Here is a 27,411-nt window from a genome sequence, read left to right as displayed (position 1 = left end):
ATTTACAAAATCGAATGTTGATAAAAACGAATATTCTTAAAAATTCTCGCCCTTCCCTAATAATAGTACAACAAATACAACGTAATTATTACTCATTAATGATAAAAACAAAATGATGTGCTAATTCCTCATCTAGTATAAAACCCAGAACAACAAAGAAAGTACAGCACCACAATCCTCTTGTGAAGCAATCTTTCAATTTAGTAAAAGGATGGGAAAATACATGACATGACTAAGGGCATGTAGCCGAAACATTGTCATCTTATTGTATTTTCCCATCTTTTTATTAACTTGAGAGATTGCTTTGCAAGAGGATTGTGCTGCTGTACTTTCTTTGTTGTTCTTGATTACTTGGAGTCTGAGCAGTGACTTCAGCAGCTTGCAAGATTCCTACACTGGAGAGCTGGTTTAATTTAACTTTTTTTTTTTTTAGTATAAAATGCATGTGTTATAAACTCAACAAAATGTTTGACGCACATGTTAAGGAGTAATATTCAAACATGTTAATTTACATGCACAAATATACACTCATCGGTCACTTTATTAGGTACACCTGTTCAATTGCTTGGTAATACAAATTGTTAATCAGCCAATCACATGGCAGCAACTCAATGCATTTCGGCATCTAGAGGTGGTAAAGACGACTTTCTGAAGTTTAAACCGAGCATCAGAATGGGGAAGAAAGGAGATTTAAGTGACTTTGAACGTGGCATGATTGTTGGTGCCAGACGGGCTGGTCTTAGTATTTCAAAAACTGCTGATCTACTGGGATTTTTACGCACACCCATCTCTAGGGTTTACAGAGTATGGTCCGAAAAGAGAAAGCAGTTGTGTGTACGAAAATGCCTTGTTGATGTCAGAGATCAGAGGAGAATGGGCAGACTAGTTTGAGATGATAGAAAGGCAACAGTAACTCCAATAACCACTCACTACAACCAAGGTATGCATAATACTATCTCTGAACGCACAACACATCGAACCTTGAAGCAGATGGGCTACAGCAGCAGAAGACCACACCGGGTGCCACTCCTGTCAGCTAAGAACAGGAAACTGAGGCTACAATTCGCACAGGCTAATCAAAAATGGACAATAAAAGCTTGAAAAAACGTTGGTCTGAGTCTCGATTTCAGCTGCAACATTCAGATGGTAGGGTCAGAATTTGGTGTAAACAACATGAAAGCATGGATCCATCCTGCCTTGTATCAATGGTTTAGGCTGGTAGTGGTGGTGTAATGGTGTGGGGGATATTTTCTTGGCACACTTTGGGCCTCTTAGTACCAAATGAGCATTGTTTAAATGCCACGGCCTACCATTTCCATCCCTTTAGGACTACAGTCTACCCATCTTCTGATGGCTAATTCCAGCAGGATAATGTACCATGTCACAAAGCTCAAATCATCTCAAACTGGTTTCTTGAACATGACAATGAGTTCACTGTACTCCAATGGCCTCCACAGTCACCAGATCTCAATCCAATAAAGCACCTTTGGGATGTGGTGGAACGGGAGATTTGTATCATGGATGTGCAGCTAACAAATCTGCAGCAACTGCGTGATGCTATCATGTCAATATGGACCAAAATGTCTGAGGAATGTTTCCAACACTTTGTTGAATCTATGTCACGAAGAATTAAGGCAGTTCTGAAGGCAAAGGTCCAACCCGGTACTAGCAAGGTGTACCTAATAAAGTGGCCGGTAAGTGTGTGTATATATATATATATATATATATCTGTGTATGGGCTGCACTCTGAATAGCTCTCAACTGTCCATATTTGCCCAGGGTACTTTAAAAAAAACTACACAATTCATATAAGTGAGGATACACTCTCTGTGAAGCTGTGCTCTCTGAGTCTTACTCCATAAGTACAACTTTATTTTTTACCATGTAATGTTTTGGGGTATTATAATAAAGTGAATAAACCCAAAAGTTATTTGTAACTAAAAATACCACACCAGGATACATCGTAATAGCAAAATGTTATATGCAGAATATAAGAGAAACATAACACTCAAAGGCTACCCTTAATTAATAAATTCATTCCATAATGAGATTTTGCTTAAACTACATTATTACACTCAAAATGTATTTTCAGCAAATGTAACTTGTATGAGAAACATTTGATTGATCCAATACCATACATAACAAGAAAACACTATCGCCTAGATTTAGAGTTTGGCGTTAGCCGTCAAAACCAGCGTTAGAGGCTCCTAACGCTGGTTTTGGGCTACCACTGGTATTTAGAGTCAGTCAGGAAAGGGTCTAACGCTCACTTTCCAGCCGCGACTTTTCCATACCGCAGATCCACCTACGCAATTTGCGTAGCCTATCTTTTCAATGGGATCTTTCTAACGCCGGTATTTAGAGTCTTGGCTGAAGTGAGCGTTAGAAATCTAACGACAAGACTCCAGCCGCAGAAAAAAACCAGGAGTTAAGAGCTTTTTGGGCTAACGCTGGTTCATAAAGCTCTTAACTACTGTGCTCTACAGTACACTAACACCCATAAACTACCTATGTACCCCTAAACCGAGGCCCCCCCACATCGCCGCCACTCGATTAAATGTTTTAAACCCCTAATCTGCCGACCGCACACCGCCGCCACCTACGTTATACTTATGTACCCCTAATCTGCTGCCCCTAACACCGCTGACCCCTATATTATATTTATTAACCCCTAATCTGCCCCCCACAACGTTGCCGCCAGCTACCTACAATAATTAACCCCTAATCTGCCGACCGCACAGCGCCGCCACCTACGTTATCCTTATGTACCCCTAATCTGCTGCCCCTAACACCGCCGACCCCTATATTATATTTATTAACCCCTAATCTGCCCCCCACAACGTCGCCGCCAGCTACCTACAATAATTAACCCCTAATCTGCCGACCGCACCTCACCGCTACTATAATAAATGTATTAACCCCTAAAGCTAAGTCTAACCCTAACACTAACACCCCCCTAAATTAAATATAATTTAAATCTAACTAAATAAATTAACTCTTATTAAATAAATTAATCCTATTTAAAGCTAAATACTTACCTGTAAAATAAACCCTAATATAGCTACAATATAACGAATAATTATATTGTAGCTGTTTTAGGATTTATATTTATTTTACAGGCAACTTTGTATTTATTTTAACCAGGTACAATAGCTATTAAATAGTTAACAACTATTTAATAGCTACCTAGTTAAAATAATTACAAAATTACCTGTAAAATAAATCCTAACCTAAGTTACAATTAAACCTAACACTACACTATCAATAAATGAATTAAATACAATACCTACAAATAACTACAATTAAATAAACTAACTAAAGTACAAAAAATAAAAAAGAACTAAGTTACAAAAAATAAAAAAATATTTACAAACATTAGAAAAATATTACAACAATTTTAAACTAATTACACCTACTCTAAGCCCCCTAATAAAATAACAAAGACCCCCAAAATAAAAAAATGCCCTACCCTATTCTAAATTAAAAAAGTTCAAAGCTCTTTTACCTTACCAGCCCTGAAAAGGGCCATTTGCGGGGCATGCCCCAAATAATTCAGCTCTTTTGCCTGTAAAAAAAAACCATACAATACCCCCCCCCAACATTACAACCCACCACCCACATACCCCTAATCTAACCCAAACCCCCCTTAAATAAACCTAACACTAAGCCCCTGAAGATCTTCCTACCTTATCTTCACCATGCCAGGTTCACCGATCCGTCCTCTGAAGTCTTGATCCAAGCCCAAGCGGGGGCTGGCGATCCATAATCCGGCTGAAGTCTTCTATCAATCGGCGGCTGAAGAGGTCCAGAAGAGGCTCCAAAGTCTTCATCCTATCCGGGAAGAAGAGGAGATCCGGACCGGCAACCATCTTGATCCAAGCGGCATCTTCTATCTTCATCCGATGATGAACGGCTCCATCTTGAAGACCTCCAGCGCGGATCCATCCTTTTCTTCCCACGTCCAACTGAAGAATGAAGGTTCCTTTAAGGGACGTCATCCAAGATGGCGTTCCTCGAATTCCGATTGGCTGATAGGATTCTATCAGCCAATCGGAATTAAGGTAGGAAAATTCTGATTGGCTGATGGAATCAGCCAATCAGATTCAAGTTCAATCCGATTGGCTGATTGGATCAGCCAATCAGATTGAGCTCGCATTCTATTGGCTGTTCCGATCAGCCAATAGAATGCGAGCTCAATCTGATTGGCTGATCCAATCAGCCAATCGGATTGAACTTGAATCTGATTGGCTGATTCCATCAGCCAATCAGAATTTTCCTACCTTAATTTCGATTGGCTGATAGAATCCTATCAGCCAATCGGAATTCGAGGGACGCCATCTTGGATGACGTCCCTTAAAGGAACCTTCATTCTTCAGTTGGACGTCGGAAGAAAAGGATGGATCCGCGCTGGAGGTCTTCAAGATGGAGCCGTTCGTCATCGGATGAAGATAGAAGATGCCGCTTGGATCAAGATGGTTGCCGGTCCGGATCTCCTCTTCTTCCCGGATAGGATGAAGACTTTGGAGCCTCTTCTGGACCTCTTCAGCCGCCGCTTGATAGAAGACTTCAGCCGGATTATGGATCTCCAGCCCCCGCTTGGGCTTGGATGAAGACTTCGGAGGCTTGGATCAAGGCTTCGGAGGACGGATCGGTGAACCTGGCATGGTGAAGATAAGGTAGAAAGATCTTCAGGGGCTTAGTGTTAGGTTTATTTAAGGGGGGTTTGGGTTAGATTAGGGGTATGTGGGTGGTGGGTTGTAATGTTGGGGGGGGTATTGTATGTTTTTTTTTTTACAGGCAAAAGAGCTGAATTATTTGGGGCATGCCCCGCAAATGGCCTTTTTCAGGGCTGGTAAGGTAAAAGAGCTTTGAACTTTTTAAATTTAGAATAGGGTAGGGCATTTTTTTATTTTGGGGGTCTTTGTTATTTTATTAGGGGACTTAGAGTAGGTGTAATTAGTTTAAAATTGTTGTAATATTTTTCTAATGTTTGTAAATATTTTTTTATTTTTTGTAACTTAATTCTTTTTTATTTTTTGTATTTTAGTTAGTTTATTTAATTGTAGTTATTTGTAGGTATTGTATTTAATTAATTTATTGATAGTGTAGTGTTAGGTTTAATTGTAACTTAGGTTAGGATTTATTTTACAGGTAATTTTGTAATTATTTTAACTATTTTAGCTATTAAATAATTCTTAACTATTTAATAGCTATTGTACCTGGTTAAAATAAATACAAAGTTGCCTGTAAAATAAATATTAATCCTAAAATAGCTACAATATAATTATTCGTTATATTGTAGCTATATTAGGGTTTATTTTACAGGTAAGTATTTAGCTTTAAATAGGAATAATTTATTTAATAAGAGTTAATTTATTTCGTTAGATTTAAATTATATTTAACTTACGGGGGTGTTAGTGTTAGGGTTAGACTTAGCTTTAGGGGTTAATCCATTTATTAGAGTAGCGGCGAGATCCGGTCGGCAGATTAGGGGTTAATAATTGAAGTTAGGTGTCGGTGATGTTAGGGAGGGCAGATTAGGGGTTAATACTATTTCTTATGGGGTTATTGAGGCGGGAGTGAGGCGGATTAGGGGTTAATAACTTTATTATAGTAGTGGTGCGGTGCGGTCGGCAGATTAGGGGTTAATAAGTGTAGGTAGGTAGCGGCGACGTTGGGGGCGGCAGATTAGGGGTTAATAAATATTAGGGGCAGCAGATTGGGGTACATAGGGATAACGTAGGTGGCGGCGGTGTACGGAGCGGCAGATTAGGGGTTAATAATAAAATGCAGGGGTCAGCGATAGCGGCGGCAGATTAGAGGTTAATAAGTGTAAGGTTAGGGGTGTTTAGACTCGGGGTACATGTTAGAGTGTTAGGTGCAGACTTAGGAAGTGTTTCCCCATAGGAAACAATGGGGCCGTGTTAGGAGCTGAACGCTGATTTTTTGCAGGTGTTAGGTTTTTTTTCAGCTCAAACTGTCCCATTGTTTCCTATGGGGGAATCGTGCACGAGCACGTTTTTGAAGCTGGCCGCGTCCGTAAGCACCGCTGGTATTGAGAGTTGCAGTGGCGGTAAATATGCTATACGCTCCTTTTTTGGAGCCTAACGCAGCCCTTCTGTGAACTCTAAATACCAGCGGTATTTAAAAGGTGCGGGGAAAAAAAAGCATGCGTAGCTAACGCACCCCTTTGGCCGCAGAACTCTAAATCTAGCCGTATAAAAAGCAATACTAATCTAAATGTATATTTAGCTTCCTTTTGTAACCAAAGTGTTCAGCAAGTAGGTCCAATTTGCTTTTTTGTAAGAACATTTTTGTGTATTGTGACTTTAGTAAAGGTCTTTTCAAAGGTGGATGGTAACTTGTGTAATTGAGTAATGCATTTTAGCAGTTGGTTTCCTAAACAACTTGGTATGAATCCTATTTTCTTTCATGTAATTAGCAAGAGTCCATGAGCTAGTGACGTATGGGATATACATTCCTACCAGGAGGGGCAAAGTTTCCCAAACCTTAAAATGCCTATAAATACACCCCTCACCACACCCACAATTCAGTTTTACAAACTTTGCCTCCTATGGAGGTGGTGAAGTAAGTTTGTGCTAGATTCTACGTTGATATGCGCTCCGCAGCAAGTTGGAGCCCGGTTTTCCTCTCAGCGTGCAGTGAATGTCAGAGGGATGTGAGGAGAGTATTGCCTATTTTGAATGCAGTGATCTCCTTCTACGGGGTCTATTTCATAGGTTCTCTGTTATCGGACGTGGAGATTCATCTCTTACCTCCCTTTTCAGATCGACGATATACTCTTATATATACCATTACCTCTGCTGATTTTCGTTTCAGTACTGGTTTGGCTTTCTACAACATGTAGATGAGTGTCCTGGGGTAAGTAAATCTTATTTTCTGTGACACTCTAAGCTATGGTTGGGCACTTTGTTTATAAAGTTCTAAATATATGTATTCAAACATTTATTTGCCTTGACTCAGAATGTTCAACTTTCCTTATTTTCAGACAGTCAGTTTCATATTTGGGATAATGCATTTGAATCAATCATTTTTTCTTACCTTAAAAAATTTGACTCTTTTTTCCCTGTGGGCTGTTAGGCTCGCGGGGGCTGAAAATGCTTCATTTTATTACGTCATTCTTGGCGCAGACTTTTTTTGGCGCAAAAAATCTTTTCTGTTTCCGGCGTCATACGTATCGCCGGAAGTTGCGTCATTTTTGACGTCCTTTTGCGCCAAAAAAATGTCGGCGTTCCGGATGTGGCGTCATTTTTGGCGCCAAAAAGCATTTAGGCACCAAATAATGTTTGGCGCTAAAAAATATGGGCGTCGCTTTTGTCTCCACATTATTTCAGTCTCATTTTTTCTTTGCTTCTGGTTACTAGAAGCTTGTTCACTGGCATTTTTTCCCATTCCTGAAACTGTCATTTAAGGAATTTGATCAATTTTGCTTTATATGTTGTTTTTTCTCTTACATATTGCAAGATGTCTCACGTTGCATCTGAGTCAGAAGATACTTCAGGAAAATCGCTGTCTAGTGCTGGAACTACCAAAGCTAAGTGTATCTGCTGTAAACTTTTGGTAGCTATTCCTCCGGCTGTTGTTTGTATTAATTGTCATGACAAACTTGTTAATGCAGATAATATTTCCTTTAGTAATGTACCATTGCCTGTTGCAGTTCCTTCAACATCTAAGGTGCAGAATGTTCCTGATAACATAAGAGATTTTGTTTCTGAATCCATCAAGAAGGCTATGTCTGTTATTTCTCCTTCTAGTAAACATAAAAAATCTTTTAAAACTTCTCTCTCTACAGATGAATTTTTAAATGAACATCATCATTCTGATTCTAATTACTCTTCTGGTTCAGAGGATTCTGTCTCAGAGATTGATGCTGATAAATCTTCATATTTATTTAAAATGGAATTTATTCGTTCTTTACTCAAAGAAGTACTAATTGCTTTAGAAATAGAGGATTCTGGTCCTCTTGATACTAATTCTAAACGTTTAGATAAGGTATTTAAATCTCCTGTGGTTATTCCAGAAGTTTTTCCTGTTCCTAATGCTATTTCTGAAGTAATTTCCAGAGAATGGGATAAATTGGGTAATTCATTTACTCCTTCTAAACGTTTTAAGCAATTATATCCTGTGCCGTCTGACAGATTAGAATTTTGGGACAAAATCCCTAGAGTTGATGGGGCTATTTCTACCCTTGCTAAACGTACTACTATTCCTACGTCAGATGGTACTTCGTTTAAGGATCCTTTAGATAGGAAAATTGAATCCTTTCTAAGAAAAGCTTATCTGTGTTCAGGTAATCTTCTTAGACCTGCTATATCATTGGCTGATGTTGCTGTAGCTTCAACTTTTTGGTTGGAAACTTTAGCACAACAAGTAACAGATCATGATTCTCATAATATTATTATTCTTCTTCAGCATGCTAATAATTTTATCTGTGATGCCATTTTTGATATTATCAGAGTTGATGTCAGGTTTATGTCTCTAGCTATTTTAGCTAGAAGAGCTTTATGGCTTAAGACTTGGAATGCTGATATGGCTTCTAAATCAACTCTACTTTCCATTTCTTTCCAGGGTTACAAATTATTTGGTTCTCAGTTGGATTCTATTATCTCAACTGTTACTGGTGGGAAAGGAACTTTTTTACCACAGGATAAAAAATCTAAGGGTAAAAACAGGGCTAATAATCGTTTTCGTTCCTTTCGTTTCAACAAAGAACAAAAGCCTGATCCTTTATCCTCAGGAGCAGTTTCAGTTTGGAAACCATCTCCAGTCTGGAATAAATCCAAGCCTTCTAGAAAGGCAAAGCCTGCTTCTAAGTCCACATGAAGGTGCGGCCCTCATTCCAGCTCAGCTGGTAGGGGGCAGGTTACGTTTTTTCAAAGAAATTTGGATCAATTCTGTTCTCAATCTTTGGATTCAGAACATTGTTTCAGAAGGGTACAGAATTGGTTTCAAGATGAGACCTCCTGCAAAGAGATTTTTTCTTTCCCGTGTCCCAGTAAATCCAGTGAAAGCTCAAGCATTTCTGAATTGTGTTTCAGATCTAGAGTTGGCTGGAGTAATTATGCCAGTTCCAGTTCCGGAACAGGGGATGGGGTTTTATTCAAATCTCTTCATTGTACCAAAGAAGGAGAATTCCTTTAGACCAGTTCTGGATCTAAAAATATTGAATCGTTATGTAAGGATACCAATGTTCAAAATGGTAACTGTAAGGACTATCTTGCCTTTTGTTCAGCAAGGGCATTATATGTCCACAATAGATTTACAGGATGCATATCTGCATATTCCGATTCATCCAGATCATTATCAGTTCCTGAGATTCTCTTTTCTGGACAAGCATTACCAGTTTGTGGCTCTGCCGTTTGGCCTAGCTACAGCTCCAAGAATTTTTACAAAGGTTCTCGGTGCCCTTCTGTCTGTAATCAGAGAACAGGGTATTGTGGTATTTCCTTATTTGGACGATATCTTGGTACTTGCTCAGTCTTTACATTTAGCAGAATTTCATACGAATCGACTTGTGTTGTTTCTTCAAGATCATGGTTGGAGGATCAATTTACCAAAAAGTTCTTTGATTCCTCAGACAAGGGTAACCTTTCTGGGTTTCCAGATAGATTCAGTGTCCATGACTCTGTCTTTAACAGACAAGAGACGTCTAAAATTGATTTCAGCTTGTCGAAACCTTCAGTCACAATCATTCCCTTCAGTAGCATTATGCATGGAAATTCTAGGTCTTATGACTGCTGCATCGGACGCGATCCCCTTTGCTCGTTTTCACATGCGACCTCCAGCTCTGTATGCTGAATCAATGGTGCAAGGATTACACAAAGATATCTCAATTAATATCTTTAAAACTGATTGTACGACACTCTCTAACGTGGGACAGATCACCATTGTTTAATTCAGGGGGCTTCTTTTGTGCTTCCGACCTGGACTGTAATTTCAACAGATGCAAGTCTCACAGGTTGGGGAGCTGTGTGGGGATCTCTGACGGCACAAGGAGTTTGGGAATCTCAGGAGGTGAGATTACCGATCAATATTTTGGAACTCCGTGCAATTTTCAGAGCTCTTCAGTTTTGGCCTCTTCTGAAGAGAGAATCGTTCATTTGTTTTCAGACAGACAATGTCACAACTGTGGCATACATCAATCATCAAGGAGGGACTCACAGTCCTCTGGCTATGAAAGAAGTATCTTGAATTTTGGTTTGGGCGGAATCCAGCTCCTGTCTAATCTCTGCGGTTCATATCCCAGGTATAGACAATTGGGAAGCGGATTATCTCAGTCGCCAAACGTTGCTTCCGGGCGAATGGTCTCTTCACCCAGAGGTATTTCTTCAGATTGTTCAAATGTGGGAACTTCCAGAAATAGATCTGATGGCGTCTCATCTAAACAAGAAACTTCCCAGGTATCTGTCCAGATCCCGGGATCCTCAGGCGGAGGCAGTGGATGCATTATCACTTCCTTGGAAGTATCATCCTGCCTATATCTTTCCGCCTCTAGTTCTTCTTCCAAGAGTAATCTCCAAGATTCTGAAGGAATGCTCGTTTGTTCTGCTGGTAGCTCCGGCATGGCCTCACAGGTTTTGGTATGCGGATCTTGTCCGGATAGCCTCTTGCCAACCTTGGACTCTTCCATTAAGACCAGACCTTCTGTCGCAAGGTCCTTTTTTCCATCAGGATCTGAAATCCTTAAATTTAAAGGTATGGAGATTGAACGCTTGATTCTTGGTCAAAGAGGTTTCTCTGACTCTGTGATTAATACTATGTTACAGGCTCGTAAATCTGTATCTAGAGAGATATATTATAGAGTCTGGAAGACTTATATTTCTTGGTGTCTTTCTCATCATTTTTCTTGGCATTCTTTTAGAATACCGAGAATTTTACAGTTTCTTCAGGATGGTTTAGATAAGGGTTTGTCCGCAAGTTCCTTGAAAGGACAAATCTCTGCTCTTTCTGTTCTTTTTCACAGAAAGATTGCTATTCTTCCTGATATTCATTGTTTTGTACAAGCTTTGGTTCGTATAAAACCTGTCATTAAGTCAATTTCTCCTCCTTGGAGTTTGAATTTGGTTCTGGGGGCTCTTCAAGCTCCTCCGTTTGAACCTATGCATTCTTTGGACATTAAATTGCTTTTTTGGAAAGTTTTGTTCCTTTTGGCAATCTCTTCTGCCAGAAGAGTTTCTGAATTATCTGCTCTTTCTTGTGAGTCTCCTTTTCTGATTTTTCATCAGGATAAGGCGGTGTTGCGAACTTCTTTTGAATTTTTACCTAAAGTTGTGAATTCCAACAAAATTAGTAGAGAAATTGTGGTTCCTTCATTATGTCCTAATCCTAAGAATTCTAAGGAGAAATCGTTGCATTCTTTGGATGTTGTTAGAGCTTTGAAATATTATGTTGAAGCTACTAAGACTTTCCGAAAGACTTCTAGTCTATTTGTCATCTTTTCCGGTTCTAGAAAAGGCCAGAAAGCTTCTGCCATTTCTTTGGCATCTTGGTTTAAATCTTTAATTCATCTTGCCTATGTTGAGTCGGGTAAAACTCCGCCTCAGAGGATTACAGCTCATTCTACTAGGTCAGTTTCTACTTCCTGGGCATTTAGGAATGAAGCTTCGATTGATCAGATTTGCAAAGCAGCAACTTGGTCCTCTTTGCATACTTTTACTAAATTCTACCATTTTGATGTATTTTCTTCTTCTGAAGCAGTTTTTGGTAGAAAAGTACTTCAGGCAGCGGTTTCAGTTTGAATCTTCTGCTTATGTTTTTCATTAAACTTTATTTTGGGTGTGGATTATTTTCAGCAGGAATTGGCTGTCTTTATTTTATCCCTCCCTCTCTAGTGACTCTTGCGTGGAAAGATCCACATCTTGGGTAATCATTATCCCATACGTCACTAGCTCATGGACTCTTGCTAATTACATGAAAGAAAACATAATTTATGTAAGAACTTACCTGATAAATTCATTTCTTTCATATTAGCAAGAGTCCATGAGGCCCGCCCTTTTTTTGTGGTGGTTATGATTTTTGTATAAAGCACAATTATTCCAATTCCTTATTTTTTATGCTTTCGCACTTTTTTATCACCCCACTTCTTGGCTATTCGTTAAACTGAATTGTGGGTGTGGTGAGGGGTGTATTTATAGGCATTTTGAGGTTTGGGAAACTTTGCCCCTCCTGGTAGGAATGTATATCCCATACGTCACTAGCTCATGGACTCTTGCTAATATGAAAGAAATGAATTTATCAGGTAAGTTCTTACATAAATTATGTTATCCTTTTTATATAGACAAATGTCTAAAAACTCAATTTCCTCTACATAATGCCATCTTAAATTTCAATGCTGTATTAGCTGAATTGAGTCTCTTTAAAACAATTCTAACAATTGTTTTTCCATACCAGACCAAATCAGGAGTACGTAATCAATATATTGTTTGAAAAAAAATCACATTTTGATGGAAAAAATTATCAGTATATATTGTTTCAAAATATGTATAGATTAGCATATGATGGAGCCACATTTGCTGTCCAAGTAAGTTGTACAAATACTATTGTTCAAACCTAAAGTAATTCATAGTGAGACATTGTTCCAATAAGCATGTGAAAAACTCAAAAGGATGACCTATATCCAGATTGATTGGCCACTGCCATAATTCCTTCAGTATGTGGAATGACTGTACAGTGAGTGCAGAATTATTAGGCAAGTTGTATTTTTGAGGATTAATTTTATTATTGAACAACAACCATGTTCTCAATGAACCCAAAAAACTCATTAATATCAAAGCTGAATAGTTTTGGAAGTAGTTTTTAGTTTGTTTTTAGTTATAGCTATTTTAGGGGGATATCTGTGTGTGCAGGTGACTATTACTGTGCATAATTATTAGGCAACTTAACAAAAAACAATTATATACCCATTTCAATTATTTATTTTTACCAGTGAAACCAATATAACATCTCAACATTCACAAATATACATTTCTGACATTCAAAAACAAAACAAAAACAAATCAGTGACCAATATAGCCACCTTTCTTTGCAAGGACACTCAAAAGCCTGCCATCCATGGATTCTGTCAGTGTTTTGATCTGTTCGCCATCAACATTGCGTGCAGCAGCAACCACAGCCTCCCAGACACTGTTCAGAGAGGTGTACTGTTTTCCCTCCTTGTAAATCTCACATTTGATGATGGACCACAGGTTCTCAATGGGGTTTAGATCAGGTGAACAAGGAGGCCATGTCATTAGATTTTCTTCTTTTATACCCTTTCTTGCCAGCCACACTGTGGAGTACTTGGACGCGTGTGATGGAGCATTGTCCTGCATGAGAATCATGTTTTTCTTGAAGGATGCAGACTTCTTCCTGTACCACTACTTGAAGAAGGTGTCTTCCAGAAACTGGCAGTAGGACTGGGAGTTGAGCTTGACTCCATCCTCAAACCGAAAAGGCCCCACAAGCTCATCTTTGATGATACCAGCCCAAACCAGTACTCCACCTCCACCTTGCTGGCGTCTGAGTCGGACTGGGGCTCTCTGCCCTTTACCAATCCAGCCATGGGCCCATCCATCTGGCCCATCAAGACTCACTCTCATTTCATCAGTCCATAAAACCTTAGAAAAATCAGTCTTGAGATATTTCTTGGCCCAGTCTTGACGTTTCAGCTTGTGTGTCTTGTTCAGTGGTGGTCGTCTTTCAGCCTTTCTTACCTTGGCCATGTCTCTGAGTATTGCACACCTTGTGCTTTTGGGCACTCCAGTGATGTTGCAGCTCTGAAATATGGCCAAACTGGTGGCAAGTGGCATCTTGGCAGCTGCACGCTTGACTTTTCTCAGTTCATGAGCAGTTATTTTGCGCCTTGGTTTTTCCACACGCTTCTTGCGACCCTGTTGACTATTTTGAATGAAACGCTTGATTGTTCGATAATCACGCTTCAGAAGCTTTGCAATTTTAAGAGTGCTGCATCTCTCTGCAAGATATCTCACTATTTTTGACTTTTCTGAGCCTGTCAAGTCCTTCTTTTGACCCATTTTGCCAAAGGAAAGGAAGTTGCGTAATAATTATGCACACCTGATATAGGGTGTTGATGTCATTAGACCACACCCCTTCTCATTACAGAGATGCACATCACCTAATATGCTTAATTGGTAGTAGGCTTTCGAGCCTATACAGCTTGGAGTAAGACTACATGCATAAAGAGGATGATGTGGTCAAAATACTAATTTGCCTAATAATTCTGCACTCCCTGTATATAGACTAGTCCCGTCTAACTTGACTAGTAAATCTGTTTCCGTTAAATTATCCAAATTTTTTAATAGGAACAACAGGGATGGTGAATCCAATAAAAAGAAGGGCAGATTCTGTACATTTGTTTGTAAAAGTCGATCTAAAAACATGGCACTAGGTTGATGCAATGGCCCCTATTTATCAGGTCCGCACGACCTTGCTAAATGCGGAGAGCAATACGCTCTCCGCATTTAACATTGCACCAGCAGCTCACAAGAGCTGCTGGTGCAACGCCGCCCCCTGCTGACTCGCGGCCAATCGGCCGCCAGCAGGGAGGTGTCAATCAACCGGATCGTACTCTATCGGGTTGAATTGCAGCGATGTCTGTCTGCCTGCTCAGAGCAGGCGGACAGGTTATGGAGCGGCGGTCTTTAAACCCAAGGGATATTTTTAGGTCTTTATGAACTTTTGGAAGTGTATAGAAAACAGGAGTCTTTAGAAATTGAACCTTTAGATATTCAAAAGTTGTCTTAGTAATAAATCCTTCATTTTAAATACATATTAGGAACTCATCTATCTTCTGCTTATGATGTTGTGTAGGATCCCCCCAATAGTCTCAAATAAGTATTGTTCTAAATTAGTTTTTTTTTTTTTTACATTCTTGGTCATAACATATAGATAATATTATCACCTAATCAATAGAGAGCTCACATTAAGCAGAATCATGTCAGAGATACGGATATCAAAATTATATCAAAGTGATGGTAAATCCAAGCATTTAAAAAACTCTAGGATTTACCATCACTAAAAATAATGTTGGGTTTCATTTATCATTTATTAAAAAAAGGGTGCTATACTCACTGTGTCTGTGCTGCAGCGGCTCGCTAAAGTCAGAGCCTCCGACCGCCCACAGCGCTCTTCTTCAATAAAGTGACGTTTCCACCTGTAAACCAATAGCTGTGCATGGTATCTGACAGTGTTAGAAGTTTAGAGGTGGAAACATCACATCATTGGTAGAAGAGCACTGTCCCATGGGCGGCCAGAGGCTTTGACTTTAGCGAGCTGCCTCAGCACAGACAGAGTGTGAGTTTAGCACCCTTTTTTTTTTAGTGATAGTAAATCCTAGCGTTTTTTTAAAAGCTCGAATTTACCATCACTTTAACTATTGTGGCCTATAAAATTGAAACCTCTTTTTAAAATTAAATTCTCCTTAAAGGGACAGTCTAGGCCAAAATAAACTTTCATGATTCAGATAGAGCATGTAATTTTAAACAATTTTCCAATTAACTTTTATCGCTAATTTTGCTTTGTTCTCTTGGTATTCTTAGTTGAAAGCTTAACCTAGGAGGTTCATATGCTAATTTCTTAGACCTTGAAGCCAACCTCTTTCAGATTGCATTTTAACAGTTTTTCACCACTAGAGGGTGTTAGTTCACGTATTTCATATAGATAACACTGTGCTCGTGCACGAGAAGTTATCTGGGAGCAGGCACTGATTGGCTAGACTGCAAGTCTGTCAAAAGAACTGAAAAAAGGGGCAGTTTGCAGAGGCTTAGATACAAGATAATCACAGTATATTATTATAACTGTGTTGGTTATGCAAAACTGGGAAATGGGTAATAAAGGGATTATCTATCTTTTAAAACAATAAAAATTCTGGTGTAGACTGTCCCTTTAACATGAGAAACCTTAAAAATGAAATTGAATTTAAGCCTTCTGTATTACTCATGAGGCCACTTTTGGACCTCTTAGGAATTAAGAAAAATATGAGCGGCAAAAGGCATTTTGATAAAAAGAGACTACTCTTGAGTCTCAAATGACAAAGTGTGTATTACAATGCTAATGAAAACTTAAGGTTGCTTCTGTAAATACTTTAACTAATAACCCCAAATAACCAGTATGGGAAAACTAATAGCAATGTGGATGTAGGGAGCCAACTAATCTTGGAACCAATATTAGAATATAGGGCTGATGATGCAGGCATGCTTGCAGTTAACTATGCCATGTGTAGTCAATAATTTATTTGGTAAACCTACATAGTTTCATAAATTAAAAATACAATTACCTGAGCAAACAGGTCTCTAGCTCAGTTCTTAGGTCCTTTAAGGCCTAGTTTCTCAACCTGTGGTACGTGTACCCCTGGGGGTCCTTGAAACATTTGCAAGGGGTACTCCAGGGCTTGGCCTGTGTTAAAACTATTAATATATATGTGTTAATATGTGTATATACACATATAAACCCAAATATATATGTATTTATTCATATACATATATATTTAAACTTTGCTGCGTAACTTACCCCCTTCGCTGTGCTAGGTTCTGTGTCATGTCTATCGGCATCAGAACAAGGCTCCCATTGGAGTCTATGGAAGTGCGCTCTCAAAGTTTCCATGCAATGCGAACACAACCGTTTCACTTTTTTATACCAACACACATTTGTGCGTGCTGGTATTACAAGTGGAGTGCAAATATCACGCTCCACTCAATTTTGCGCTCCACTCATAATCTGGCCCAAAGCAAGCTACAGTCAGCAAACTTGGAATTACTATAGATATAGGTATTTGGCTTGCTGGAACTGAATTCTATACTGTCAGCAGGCAGCCTCCTGTTTCTTTACCCAGGGGCCACTTGTGAATGAAGCTGCAAAGGGGAAACCTCCCCGGGCCCAAAGTGACCTCCATATATCAAAAAGATAAGAGGAAAGAAGCTAACTGTACATACATGTTAGACACTTTGGTTTCAATTAGTCTAAATACATTTAGATTGGCATTGCTTGCTATTATTGGTTTTGGATCGATCAAATGTTTTTCATATTAGAACATATGCTGAAGTTATGAGTGTAATAACTAAACTCATTATGAAATGAAGATGGTATATTAATTAAGGGAAGCATTTCAGTGCTATGTGTATCTTAGATTCTACACACAGTGTTGTGCTATTATGATGTATTCGCTTGTGTTGTTTGTAGTTATGCTGAACAGCATATGCTCTGAGGGCCTGCGCACCAGTCTTCTCAGAGAGTCAGCAGTAGCTTGTATGACACAAATTCACTGACACAATACATACCACCACCATCTCTCTGAGCTTAAATACTGGTGCACAGGGCACTTACAGCAACTGTGCGTATGCCGCTGAACAGCAATAATAACTTTTAATAGAAGAATTCTTGCTAATGGAAGTATACTGCGAAAATAATTCTACTTACAATTGAAACATGCTGACGTACATTTAAATTTTGACCCAGTCCATCAGATTTCACGTTTCTAGTTGCATTTCACTTAAAGGGACATAATACTCATATGCTAAATCACTTGAAACTGATGCAGTATAGCTGTAAAGAGCTGACAGGAAAATATCACTTGACTATCTCTGTGTAAAAAAGGAAGATATTTTACCTCACAATAAAAATGAAGAAAGGAACAGCAGCCAATCAGCATCAACAGTGCTGAGGTCATGAACTCTTTTACTGTGATCTCATGAGATTTGACTTAACTCTCACAAGATTTCATTATAAACTTCCTTACACTGAATAGGGAAAAAAGATGAGTGTGCACGAAAGCTCGCTCCTTCTGCTGTCCCAGGACAGACATACTGAGTTGTTACTTAGAAGTCCTTTACAATGGGATGTGGCTACTGAGAAACTTTTGAGGTAAAATATCTTTCTTTTTTACATAGAGATGTTCAGGTGATATTTTCTAGTCAGCTTTTTACAGCTATGCTGCATCACTTTCAAGTGTTTAAACACTTGGGTATTATGGCCCTTTAATATTTTAATTGTCCTATTTAAACAGCTTGACCTCTAAAAATCAATTTTAACCTTTTTGGAAAGCATATTTTTGCTGTTGGAATTCTTTTATGTTAATATTTTTACACATACTCTGTTCACAAAATAACAAACATTTTTCCTGATCTAATAAAAAGTGAAACAAAAAATATGAAATACTTAAAATGTTATACTATTAAACTTCTGCAAACTAAAATGTGATTATTAGAATGCTTATTTATTATAGCAATTAAGTATTGTAACATATGGAATTGTTAGTTGCACAGTTATCAGGAATTTATATTAATGATTAAATGGAAATAAATATAGCAGTATCTAAAAACTCCTAAACAGTTCAGCAGAGGGGTAGAAATGTAAAGGGGTTAATGTCCCTCACAATAGATGTATTATAAGATTATTGTCCATGCATTTTAAAATGCTTAAATTGATTGATTCTGCAATTTTATACACAAACAGGTATCAGATGATTGCTCAAACCATCTAAGGTCATTGCTGGATAAAAAAGATTCTGCGGCTGCCCAAAAAATCTGCAAGTCAGCATTAAGATTTTTCTGCCCTTCAAAAGATGTTGCAGAGAATGAATTCTCCAATACGCTAAATGAAATTCTTGTAAAAAAAGTGATAGGAACTTGCAAAGATCTCTCTAATCAAGCAGACATCATGGTCTTATGTGCCTTGGTAGCTCTGGTAGCGGCAGATGTAGCAGCTAAGTGGGAAGATCTAGCTGAATTTAAGAATATTAAGGATAACGAAGAGCATATAACAAACTCAGACGACTCTCATCAGAATACACAGGTAAGAAAGTGTTCTGCTAAGTAGAACAATTACATATATATCATTGTATGTAGCTCTAGATGAGGATAGCATTTAGTTCTGAAATTATTAGTGGAGTAATGCATCAAAAGTTGAAAGTGATACTAAGAAATAAGTATGCTGTGTCTGATTCTTCCTTCTCTAGTTTGAAGAGATGATAACACATTTTGAGTTGGAGGCTACGTTGCTGCCTCTGGTGTACCAGGGGAAAAGAGTTTATGTTGTCTTCAGGAACTCAAAAGAAAAGGAATGGGTGAGTAGATTACAATCTCCTTGAGAGAGGAGCAGAAAGTTAAAACTGATAGATGGAAAGAACCAGTGATATTACTGTAAAGTATTTCAGTGATAGGTGTATGGACAGGGCTATGAAGATTGTAAGGTTGAAAAAGCCTAGATATAAAACACCAAGATCTGACATAACCCTGTCACTTTCAAGAGTTGGATCATATATAACAATCAAACTGTACAACTGCATTAGGACATATAACAGCTTTAAAGGGACATAATACTCATATGCTAAATCACTTGAAACTGATGCAGTATAACTGTAAAAATCTGACAGGAAAATATCACCTGAGCATCTCTATGTAAAAAAGGAAGATATTTTACCTCACAATCTCCTCAGCTCAGCAGAGTAAGTTCTGTGTAAAAAGTTATACTTCACCTGCTCCCAGCTGCAGGTAAAAAAAATAAAAAAACAGCAGCCAATCAGCATCAGCAGTGCTGAGGTCATGAACTCTTTCTGTGATCTCATGAGATTTGACTTAACTCTCATGAGATTTTATAGTAAGCTTCCTTTACCTGATTGGTGAAATAATATGAGAGTTCACGAGGCTCATCCCCTAAGCTGTCCCAGGACAGACACACTAAAATGCTGCTTAGAAATCCTTTACAATGGGAGGTGGCTACTGAGGAACTTTTGAGGTAAAATATCTTTCTTTTTTACATAGAGATGTTCAGGAGATATTTTCTAGTCAGCTTTTTACAGCTATGCTGCATCACTTTCAAGTGTTTAAACATTTGGGTATTATGGCCCTTTAAGTAGATAAAATACAATGAAGGTGGTGAGAATATGGTGGGATCATTGTTTGGATAAACGAATGCTCAGTGCATGTGTCTATTCGATAGTGGTGTGTGTGCAATAGGGAATTAGGTAGAGATATGTGTGCAGTGAGAATTTAATCATGACACACAAAAACATTTTATTTATGCTATAGATTTCACTAAAACATGCCAAGGCACCAAGGTTAATATTACAGTAAAGAAACATTATAATCTTTGCCTATTTTCCAGGCACTCGGAGGTACAAAAGAAACAAGTTCTGGTAACATATTCTCTATTGGCCTGTGCCATAAAGTTTTCTCCGTCTTCTTAGCTGGATGTGTGGTAAGTACTTGGAAAAATATATTAAAATAACATTTCAGTTTAAGAAGTAACTTTTTCTATAATTAAAAACTGCTTATAAGAAGTTGCTCACATACTTATAATTCTTCAGTGTTTTATAAAATCTTATTTAGCATAATAAGATAAAATCATTTTGCCACAAAATCTATATTTATAATTTACAGAATGTTGAAAGTCATTAAACCCAATACGCCATAAAATGTGTAATAAACCATCATTTAAACTCTCCTCTCTGGTGAGATTATCTAAGAAGTCTTTTCAGAACTGTGAAGTCTCTCAAAGAATTTTAGCTATTTATCAAGCTAAGAAGGGAATTACAATATAATGCTAAAAAAAAAAGATTTTGCATGATTTCTCTCCAATGCTGGTGACTTTTTTTTTTGTTTAAATAATTTTTTATTGAGGTTAAACATGTGATACAATAAACACATTTGCATTACAAACACATTTGCATTACAGAAAAAAAAAAAAAAAGAATCATGGCAGTCAATGTGCCTTAACATATAGACATAGCCATTATGACACATTTATGCAAAACACGAATAGTAAAACTCACATTTTCTATATTTTTAGGTTTTTCAAAAAATACAGAACCATCCAAAACAAAGTAAACAACAATAGAAAACTGAACATAAGCAACCTGTTCATTTGAGGATAGAGAGACATCACGAGGATATTACAATATCTGAATGAATTATCATGTTGTTGTCTTAATTAACATAAGTGATATCATACTAAAACTATGTGTAAGAATACTTTCCCGCATTGAAAAAGGAGAATAACTTATAAATCATTTATAATGGGGGAAAATAAATAATTAAGCAGAGGTAGAACCACCATGTGATTTAAAGTGTATAAACATAGATTTCTTGTTAGAAAATGCACAAGATCTTAATATGATACAAGGACATAAGGTTCTGACTTCAATACAAGAAAAAATATGTAAGTTATAAAGTGAAATATGATTACATTTGCGGTATTTATCAAGGGAAACCGCATAAAAACACTTCGAGCATAATTACGAATGCCAAAGTGTATTGGTGGGAGGGGGGAGCTATATAAAAATAGCAATTATCATGGGAGCAGCATAAATATTAAGCTAGACCTAGATATGGTCTAAACAATGTACCTAGCAGTATCAGCTATGGCTAAACACCTACATGTCAGAATCCATATAACAGAAACCTCATTTTACTTTATTGATTGAGATGAGGGCTATCAATTGCCTCTATGGGGAAGTTAACTTAGGAATACTTTAGGGGTGTAGATCGTATGTGGGATACATTTACCTTAAGTTAATCAGTGAACTATAATAGAGATATGTAGTCAGTACAATATGGAGGTTTCACTACTACACACAGGCAATAAGATTCAGTCCTAGGGACACGGCCCTATGCCCCAGAACAGAATGTGTACAGATAAGTGCTATTGGTTAGTAACTGTATTAATAAGTATATCAGAGAGAATTAGCTAGTTGTCATAGAGTCTAAAGAATATAAATTGTCCCCGTGGAGGGTTGCATATAGTATATATGGATAGCCGTAGCTCTACCCCAGACCTAATTTAGTCAGCAAATTAGTTGCGCTTTTTCACACATTAATAAATGCTATAATGGCAAAAGCTGAGATATATGGAGAAGAAATCCTGTAGGTACATCTATAACAGTAACAGTAAGCAAAACATTAGTTAAATACAATATGTGTTATTATTCGATATATAGCTAGATACATTTATTATATTTCTGCAGAAGGTCTCATATATATATATATATATATATATATATATATATATATATATATATATATATATATATCAATAACTAGGAGAAAAAAAAAAAAAAAAGGGAAGTTAACTACACACTAGGCTACTGTTACATTTAGAATGTTGCAGGTAAGTAGACCCTGGGTGATGGCAATATTAATTCTGGACCGGCCTGCGTTAGAAGCTTATCAGGAGTTATGAGTTGAAGTTATGCGCCCCAAAATAACTATGATAACAAGGTTTGATAGATATCATGTCTGGAACTCAAAGTGCTCAAAATATAATAACTCAGTACATTTCAATGCTATGTGACAGGCTCTAAGCCCACATTCTTATAACAATTGCAGAGCAAATATCGTATCGTAGTAGCCAATTTTCCCATGTCTCCTTACACCAGTGGGAGGGTGTACCTCTTATCAAACCCCAATCAGAATTAACTAAGACAGGGAGTATGCATGTATACCCTAAACTGTGCCTTCAATAGTGGTCTTAAATAACAATAAAGTAATCTAACGGTAAAATAAAAATAAGACCTTGCAAACACATATTAACTAATAATCAGGGAAACTGGGTCCATAGTTCTTGTGAAAGGTCAAATAGTGGTGAATATAGACATACATTTTAACTGAAAAGCTTGGAAGCTTAATACTGTGTCTAACATTGTTCATCTCTTATCCCACACCGGCCTTGCAAAACATATCACCCAGCAGGGAGACTTCCCCCATGATTGGCAGCATGGGAGTCCACGAAGCTTGGAGGAGCAAAATAGTAATGGTATGCAATCCACTTAGCTCTCCAGTCAGGGTATATCTCATTCTCCCCAAGTTCACATCCCCTCCAGTGGTCATCTGTGTAGAAAGAGATCGTGAGGTGAGTCTGGCATATAAGCCTGCAGAGAAGAATAGTTGCTTTCCAGGCATAGTAGCAGACTCACTCGACAGCCTCTCGCAGCGTCTCACAGCCGGAGCCCCTGTTTCAGAATCTCCTCCGCTGGATGAGTATGAAGAAGCCGGTATCTGGTGGGGCGGGAACAAACTCCCATCTTGCGAACTCTCCTCCATCTCTAGCCTCGTGGGCCCACCAACAGCACACTCGTCTGTGGCCTCATCTAAGGTTGATGTCTCTCTTGTCACTGGGCACTCCGGTCCGGCTGCTGGATCCATCTTCCCGCTGTCAGCACTCTGCGCTCCACGGAAGAGGTCACGCCGAGAGCTCCACTGCTGCAGATGCTTTTGAGAGGCAGGACAGGGTTCACTATATTGAATAGCTGACACTGTTGAGGTTATTATTTTCTCAACCTCATTGAAGTGATAGCTTATTAGCTGTTGCATAGTTTCTTCCCATCTAAGTAGCGCTTCCATTGTACCTTTAAAAGCTCCAATATGTCTGTACTGCGTAGAAGATCTTCTGTAAAGATGGCGTCTGCAGTAGCATTCACTGCTGCCTTTTGGTCATTTTGAGCCTACTTCAGGATGATTCCCTTAGTACATTTTCTCATAAAGTCAGGCTTCTTTGCAGGGTTTTACATATAATCTGCAGATAAGATGAATATCAATAAGATTATCCCCCAAATCAGCTTAGTTAGTAGGAGCTCATGAAATGCATGTCTTGTTGCTTCGGCAGCTAGCTCCGTCCCCCTGGTGACTTTTTGATCATGCAATCGCCGTAATTTGAGGGCAAAGTAAAGTCCACTTGTGGACTGAATTCTGCTTGTTCCCAGCAAGCCAGGACTTTTATAAGGTCCTGGAGAATCCCAAGAGATCCTAAACTTTATTTCAGTCTCACAAAATACAGGGCAGGTGGGAGTCTAATTTTTTTTATTAGAACGCAGGAATACACATTTGTTTCCTATCTGACACCACTGACGGGCTTTAAATCTTTGCAAAACACAAAGTTTATTTTATAAATTCCTGTTTCACCTTTGTGCATAAAAAAATACAATGATTTTAAATAAGGAGACTGCAAGGAATTTATACACAATATGTCACTTGATGGTTATGAATGTTTGTCCCTGTCTATCAATTGATCTCTGAGGGATATTAATCACTAAGGGCCAGGTGATAAAATATTCTCCTGCTTTGAGAGAAATTATAGTGCAGACTTCACAGGGGCGGAACTCACTGAGTAAAATGGTGGAACCTGGAAGTCCCAGAGATATGAGAGTTGCCTGCCATAAACGTCTCCGCTAAGATGAGAGGATCATCATCCAGCACTGCAAGATTTCTTACAAGATTCAAGATAGGCAAATGTTGCTATACTTCTCTATGGAGTGTTCTCTGCATTTCTGTATCTGAAGGAGATACAAGCCCAGTGCAATATAGTACTGCATGATATGAGAATTGTGTTACACATACACTTTGTGCTTTTGTCAGGGTTTTCTCCCTGTTGTGTTTGCCATGTGCTGCTGGCAGCCATTTTACTCACCTCTCTTCCTGACTATGGTGCATTGTGGGGGATGCTGCTCATTACCTGCACTTCCTTTTATGGTCAGACTGGTGTGCATCATCCATGTGAGAAAGGATGCAGTCTCAGAATTGTGATATCATCACTTATTATTTAAAGGGCCTCTGTTCAGTATGCTTTGCCTTTGCGTTGTCTCAGACCTGTTTGTGAGAGTTCCTGTGTATTACCTGGCTGCCTGACGTCCTTCCTGGTTCCTGATCCCTGGCTTGTTCCTGACTCTGCTGTTTTCCTTGTTCCGGATTCCGGCTCGTCTGACTATTCGATTTGGCTCCTGACTTGGCTCGTCTGACTACCAGCTCTGATTTTGACTCGTGGCTTGTTATTTGACTTGTGGACTTTTTATTATTTTTTGCTATTAATAAAGGTGTGATTATTTTTTCACTTCTCGTCTCTGATTCCTGGCACCCTGACATTATGCAAAGGCCATGAATCCTGATGGTGCTAATAATCCACCTTTAACTGCCATCATTTCCAGGATGGATGAACAGGATCACCGCTTGGATCAATTTGCACTAGCCCTGCAAACCCTGCTGACTCACACTGCACATTTGGACCAAAGTGTCCCGCAAGTTATGGCTGCTCCTGTTTCCGCTGCTGCACCTAGTCCTACCAGGAGCATGTCCGGTTCTGCACCTCTACCTCAGCAATATGGAGGCGATCCTAATCAGTGCAGAGGGTTTTTGAACCAGGTGGGCATTTACTTTGAGATGCTACCTCAGACTTTTCCCTCTGACAGAGCTAAGGTGGGATTTCTCATCTAGTTACTCTTTGACACAGCTCTTGCCTGGGCTAATCCCTTGTGGGAGACTAATAAACCTGTGATTTCAAATTACCCTGAATTAGTGGCCTCCTTTCGAAGGGTATTTGATGTTCCGGCTCGCTCCTCCTTTGCTGCTAAACGACTCATGTCCATTCAGCAAGGTACAAGATCTGTTGCTCAGTATGCTATTGAGTTCCTTACGCTTGCCTCAGAGGTAGGTTGGAACAATGAAGCCCTTGTTGCCACCTTCTTTCATGGGCTCTCTGATGCGATTAAAGATGAAGTTGCTGCCAGAGATTTACCAGAGTATCTCGAGGCATTGGTGTCTTTTTTGATCCTAATTGACATCAGACACAGAGAGAGGCCCTCTTTCAAGGAGCTCTTGCAGAAGCCTCCTGTTCCGTTGTCTCCTACGTGTTCGTTCCCACCCATGCCTCCCTCTCCTCCCATGCCTCCTGGTCCCGAGTCACCAGGTACTGCTGAGCCGATGCAGCTGGGATTCACGCGTCTCTCCGCGGCGGAGAGGGCCTTTAGGAGGAGGGAGGGGCTCTGCCTCTATTGTGGGTTACAGGGCCACCTTTTGAAGTCTTGTCCTACACGGCCGGGAAACGCTCACACCTAAGGTCCTGTCGGGGGCAGACCTTGGGTGGTTTATCCTCGTCCCCGGAACCGCTTAAGGAGAAACCTTTAGTCACGGTTGTCCATTCCTGGGTGGACTCCTCCATAGTCACTCACTTGTTGACTCCGGTGCTGCGGGCTATTTCATTAACAGTGCTTTTGTATCTAAGTACTCCATTCCTGTTTTGCCTCGGTCCGTTCCGCTTGTTATTGAGGCCATTGATGGCAGGCCCCTTCAGCCCGCATTCATTACTCACAAAACTGCTCCGTTGTCCATGGCTGTTGGGGCTCTCCATTTTGAAACCCTCCAGTTCCAGGTGATAAACTCTCTGCATTTTCCGGTTGTTCTGGGTTATCCCTGGCTCCAAAAGCCCAATCCCAGTCGACTGGCGCAGGTCCGAAACTTTTGTTGTGGTCCCCGCAATGTATTTCCACTTGTCTTCGGAAACAAGTAAAAGTCTTGTGCACTTCTTCGGTATCTCAATTGCCAGAGGAGTACCGAGAGTTCCTATACGTGTTTGACAAGGTGCGTGCCGGTACGTTGCCTCCTCACCGGTCTTACGATTGTGCCATAGAACTGCAACCCGGAGCTATTCCACCTCGGGGCCGGGTGTACCCTCTGTCTGTTGCAGAGAATTGTGCTATGGAGGAGTATGTTGCCGATGCTCTGTCGCAGGGGATCTTCTTCTTTGTGAAGAAAAAGGGTGGCGAGTTAAGATCATTTATCGATTATAGGGGTCTTAATCGTCTTACCATTAAGAATGCTTACCCTATTCCGCTCATTACGGAACTCTTTGACCACCTCAAGGGAGCTATGTTCTTTACTAAACTTGATTTGAGAGGAGCGCTTTACTCAACGTTTTACTTTGTATAGAGGAACCAGACAGGGCTGCCCACTATCCCCTTTGCTTTTTAACATCAGTTTGGAGCCCTTGGCTATATTATTACGCCAGGAGTTGGCAGGTTTTTCATTGGCAGGTGAGAAATTAGTTCTGCTTCTATACGCGGATGAGGTCTCAGGGTATAAGATCAATACCTCAAAATCAGAACTAATGTGGTTGTACAAAAAACCCACACTTATTATACAGCACCCGTTTCTGGAAGTTTTACAAATTTCATACTTAGGCCTACGGTTATCGAGTAATCCGGCGGATTGGTATAATGCAAATTATGTGTACTGTCTGGAACATTGCTGTAAAAAGCTTGGGGATTGGGTGTCATTACCTATTTCTTTATCTGCTCGAGTAGTATTGATTAAGACAGTTATTTTCCCTAAGTTCCTGTACATCTTGCAGAATATCCTGTTGTTTTTACATAAAAAGGATATTGCTATATATAATAGAGCTTGCTCTAGATTTTTATGGAAAGGGGCCAAACCACGGATCGCTTGTCAGCGACTCATGAATACCAAATTGGCAGCGGGTCTTGCACTTCCCAATATCCAGGTCTACAACCTTACCATTATTGCTAGAGTTGCGATGGATTGGTTAACGGAAAAAGAGCATATTTCTTCTTTTATTTGGGAATCAAGGTTGGTGGCTCCTTTTCATTTGAAGGCTTTACTCCATTGTCCGTTAACT

At 39.2% G+C, this 27,411-nt stretch overlaps 1 protein-coding gene across 3 annotated transcripts in view; it reads left to right on the top strand.

Annotated features, from left to right (window-relative positions):
• LOC128652178 (uncharacterized) overlaps window positions 1-27,411 on the top strand; it is a 92,062-nt gene that overhangs the window by 46,253 nt on the left and 18,398 nt on the right. For all 3 annotated transcript variants that reach the window (XM_053705122.1, XM_053705124.1, XM_053705119.1), the window contains exons 5-7: window positions 18,469-18,807; window positions 18,971-19,078; window positions 20,119-20,211. In XM_053705122.1, coding sequence (XP_053561097.1) covers window positions 18,469-18,807; window positions 18,971-19,078; window positions 20,119-20,211 — 540 coding nt within the window. The remainder of the gene's footprint in view (window positions 1-18,468; window positions 18,808-18,970; window positions 19,079-20,118; window positions 20,212-27,411) is intronic.

This window comes from Bombina bombina, chromosome 1, assembly GCF_027579735.1.
Source record: "Bombina bombina isolate aBomBom1 chromosome 1, aBomBom1.pri, whole genome shotgun sequence".
NCBI lineage: Eukaryota > Metazoa > Chordata > Amphibia > Anura > Bombinatoridae > Bombina > Bombina bombina.
This window is presented reverse-complemented; position numbering and strand designations above follow the sequence as displayed.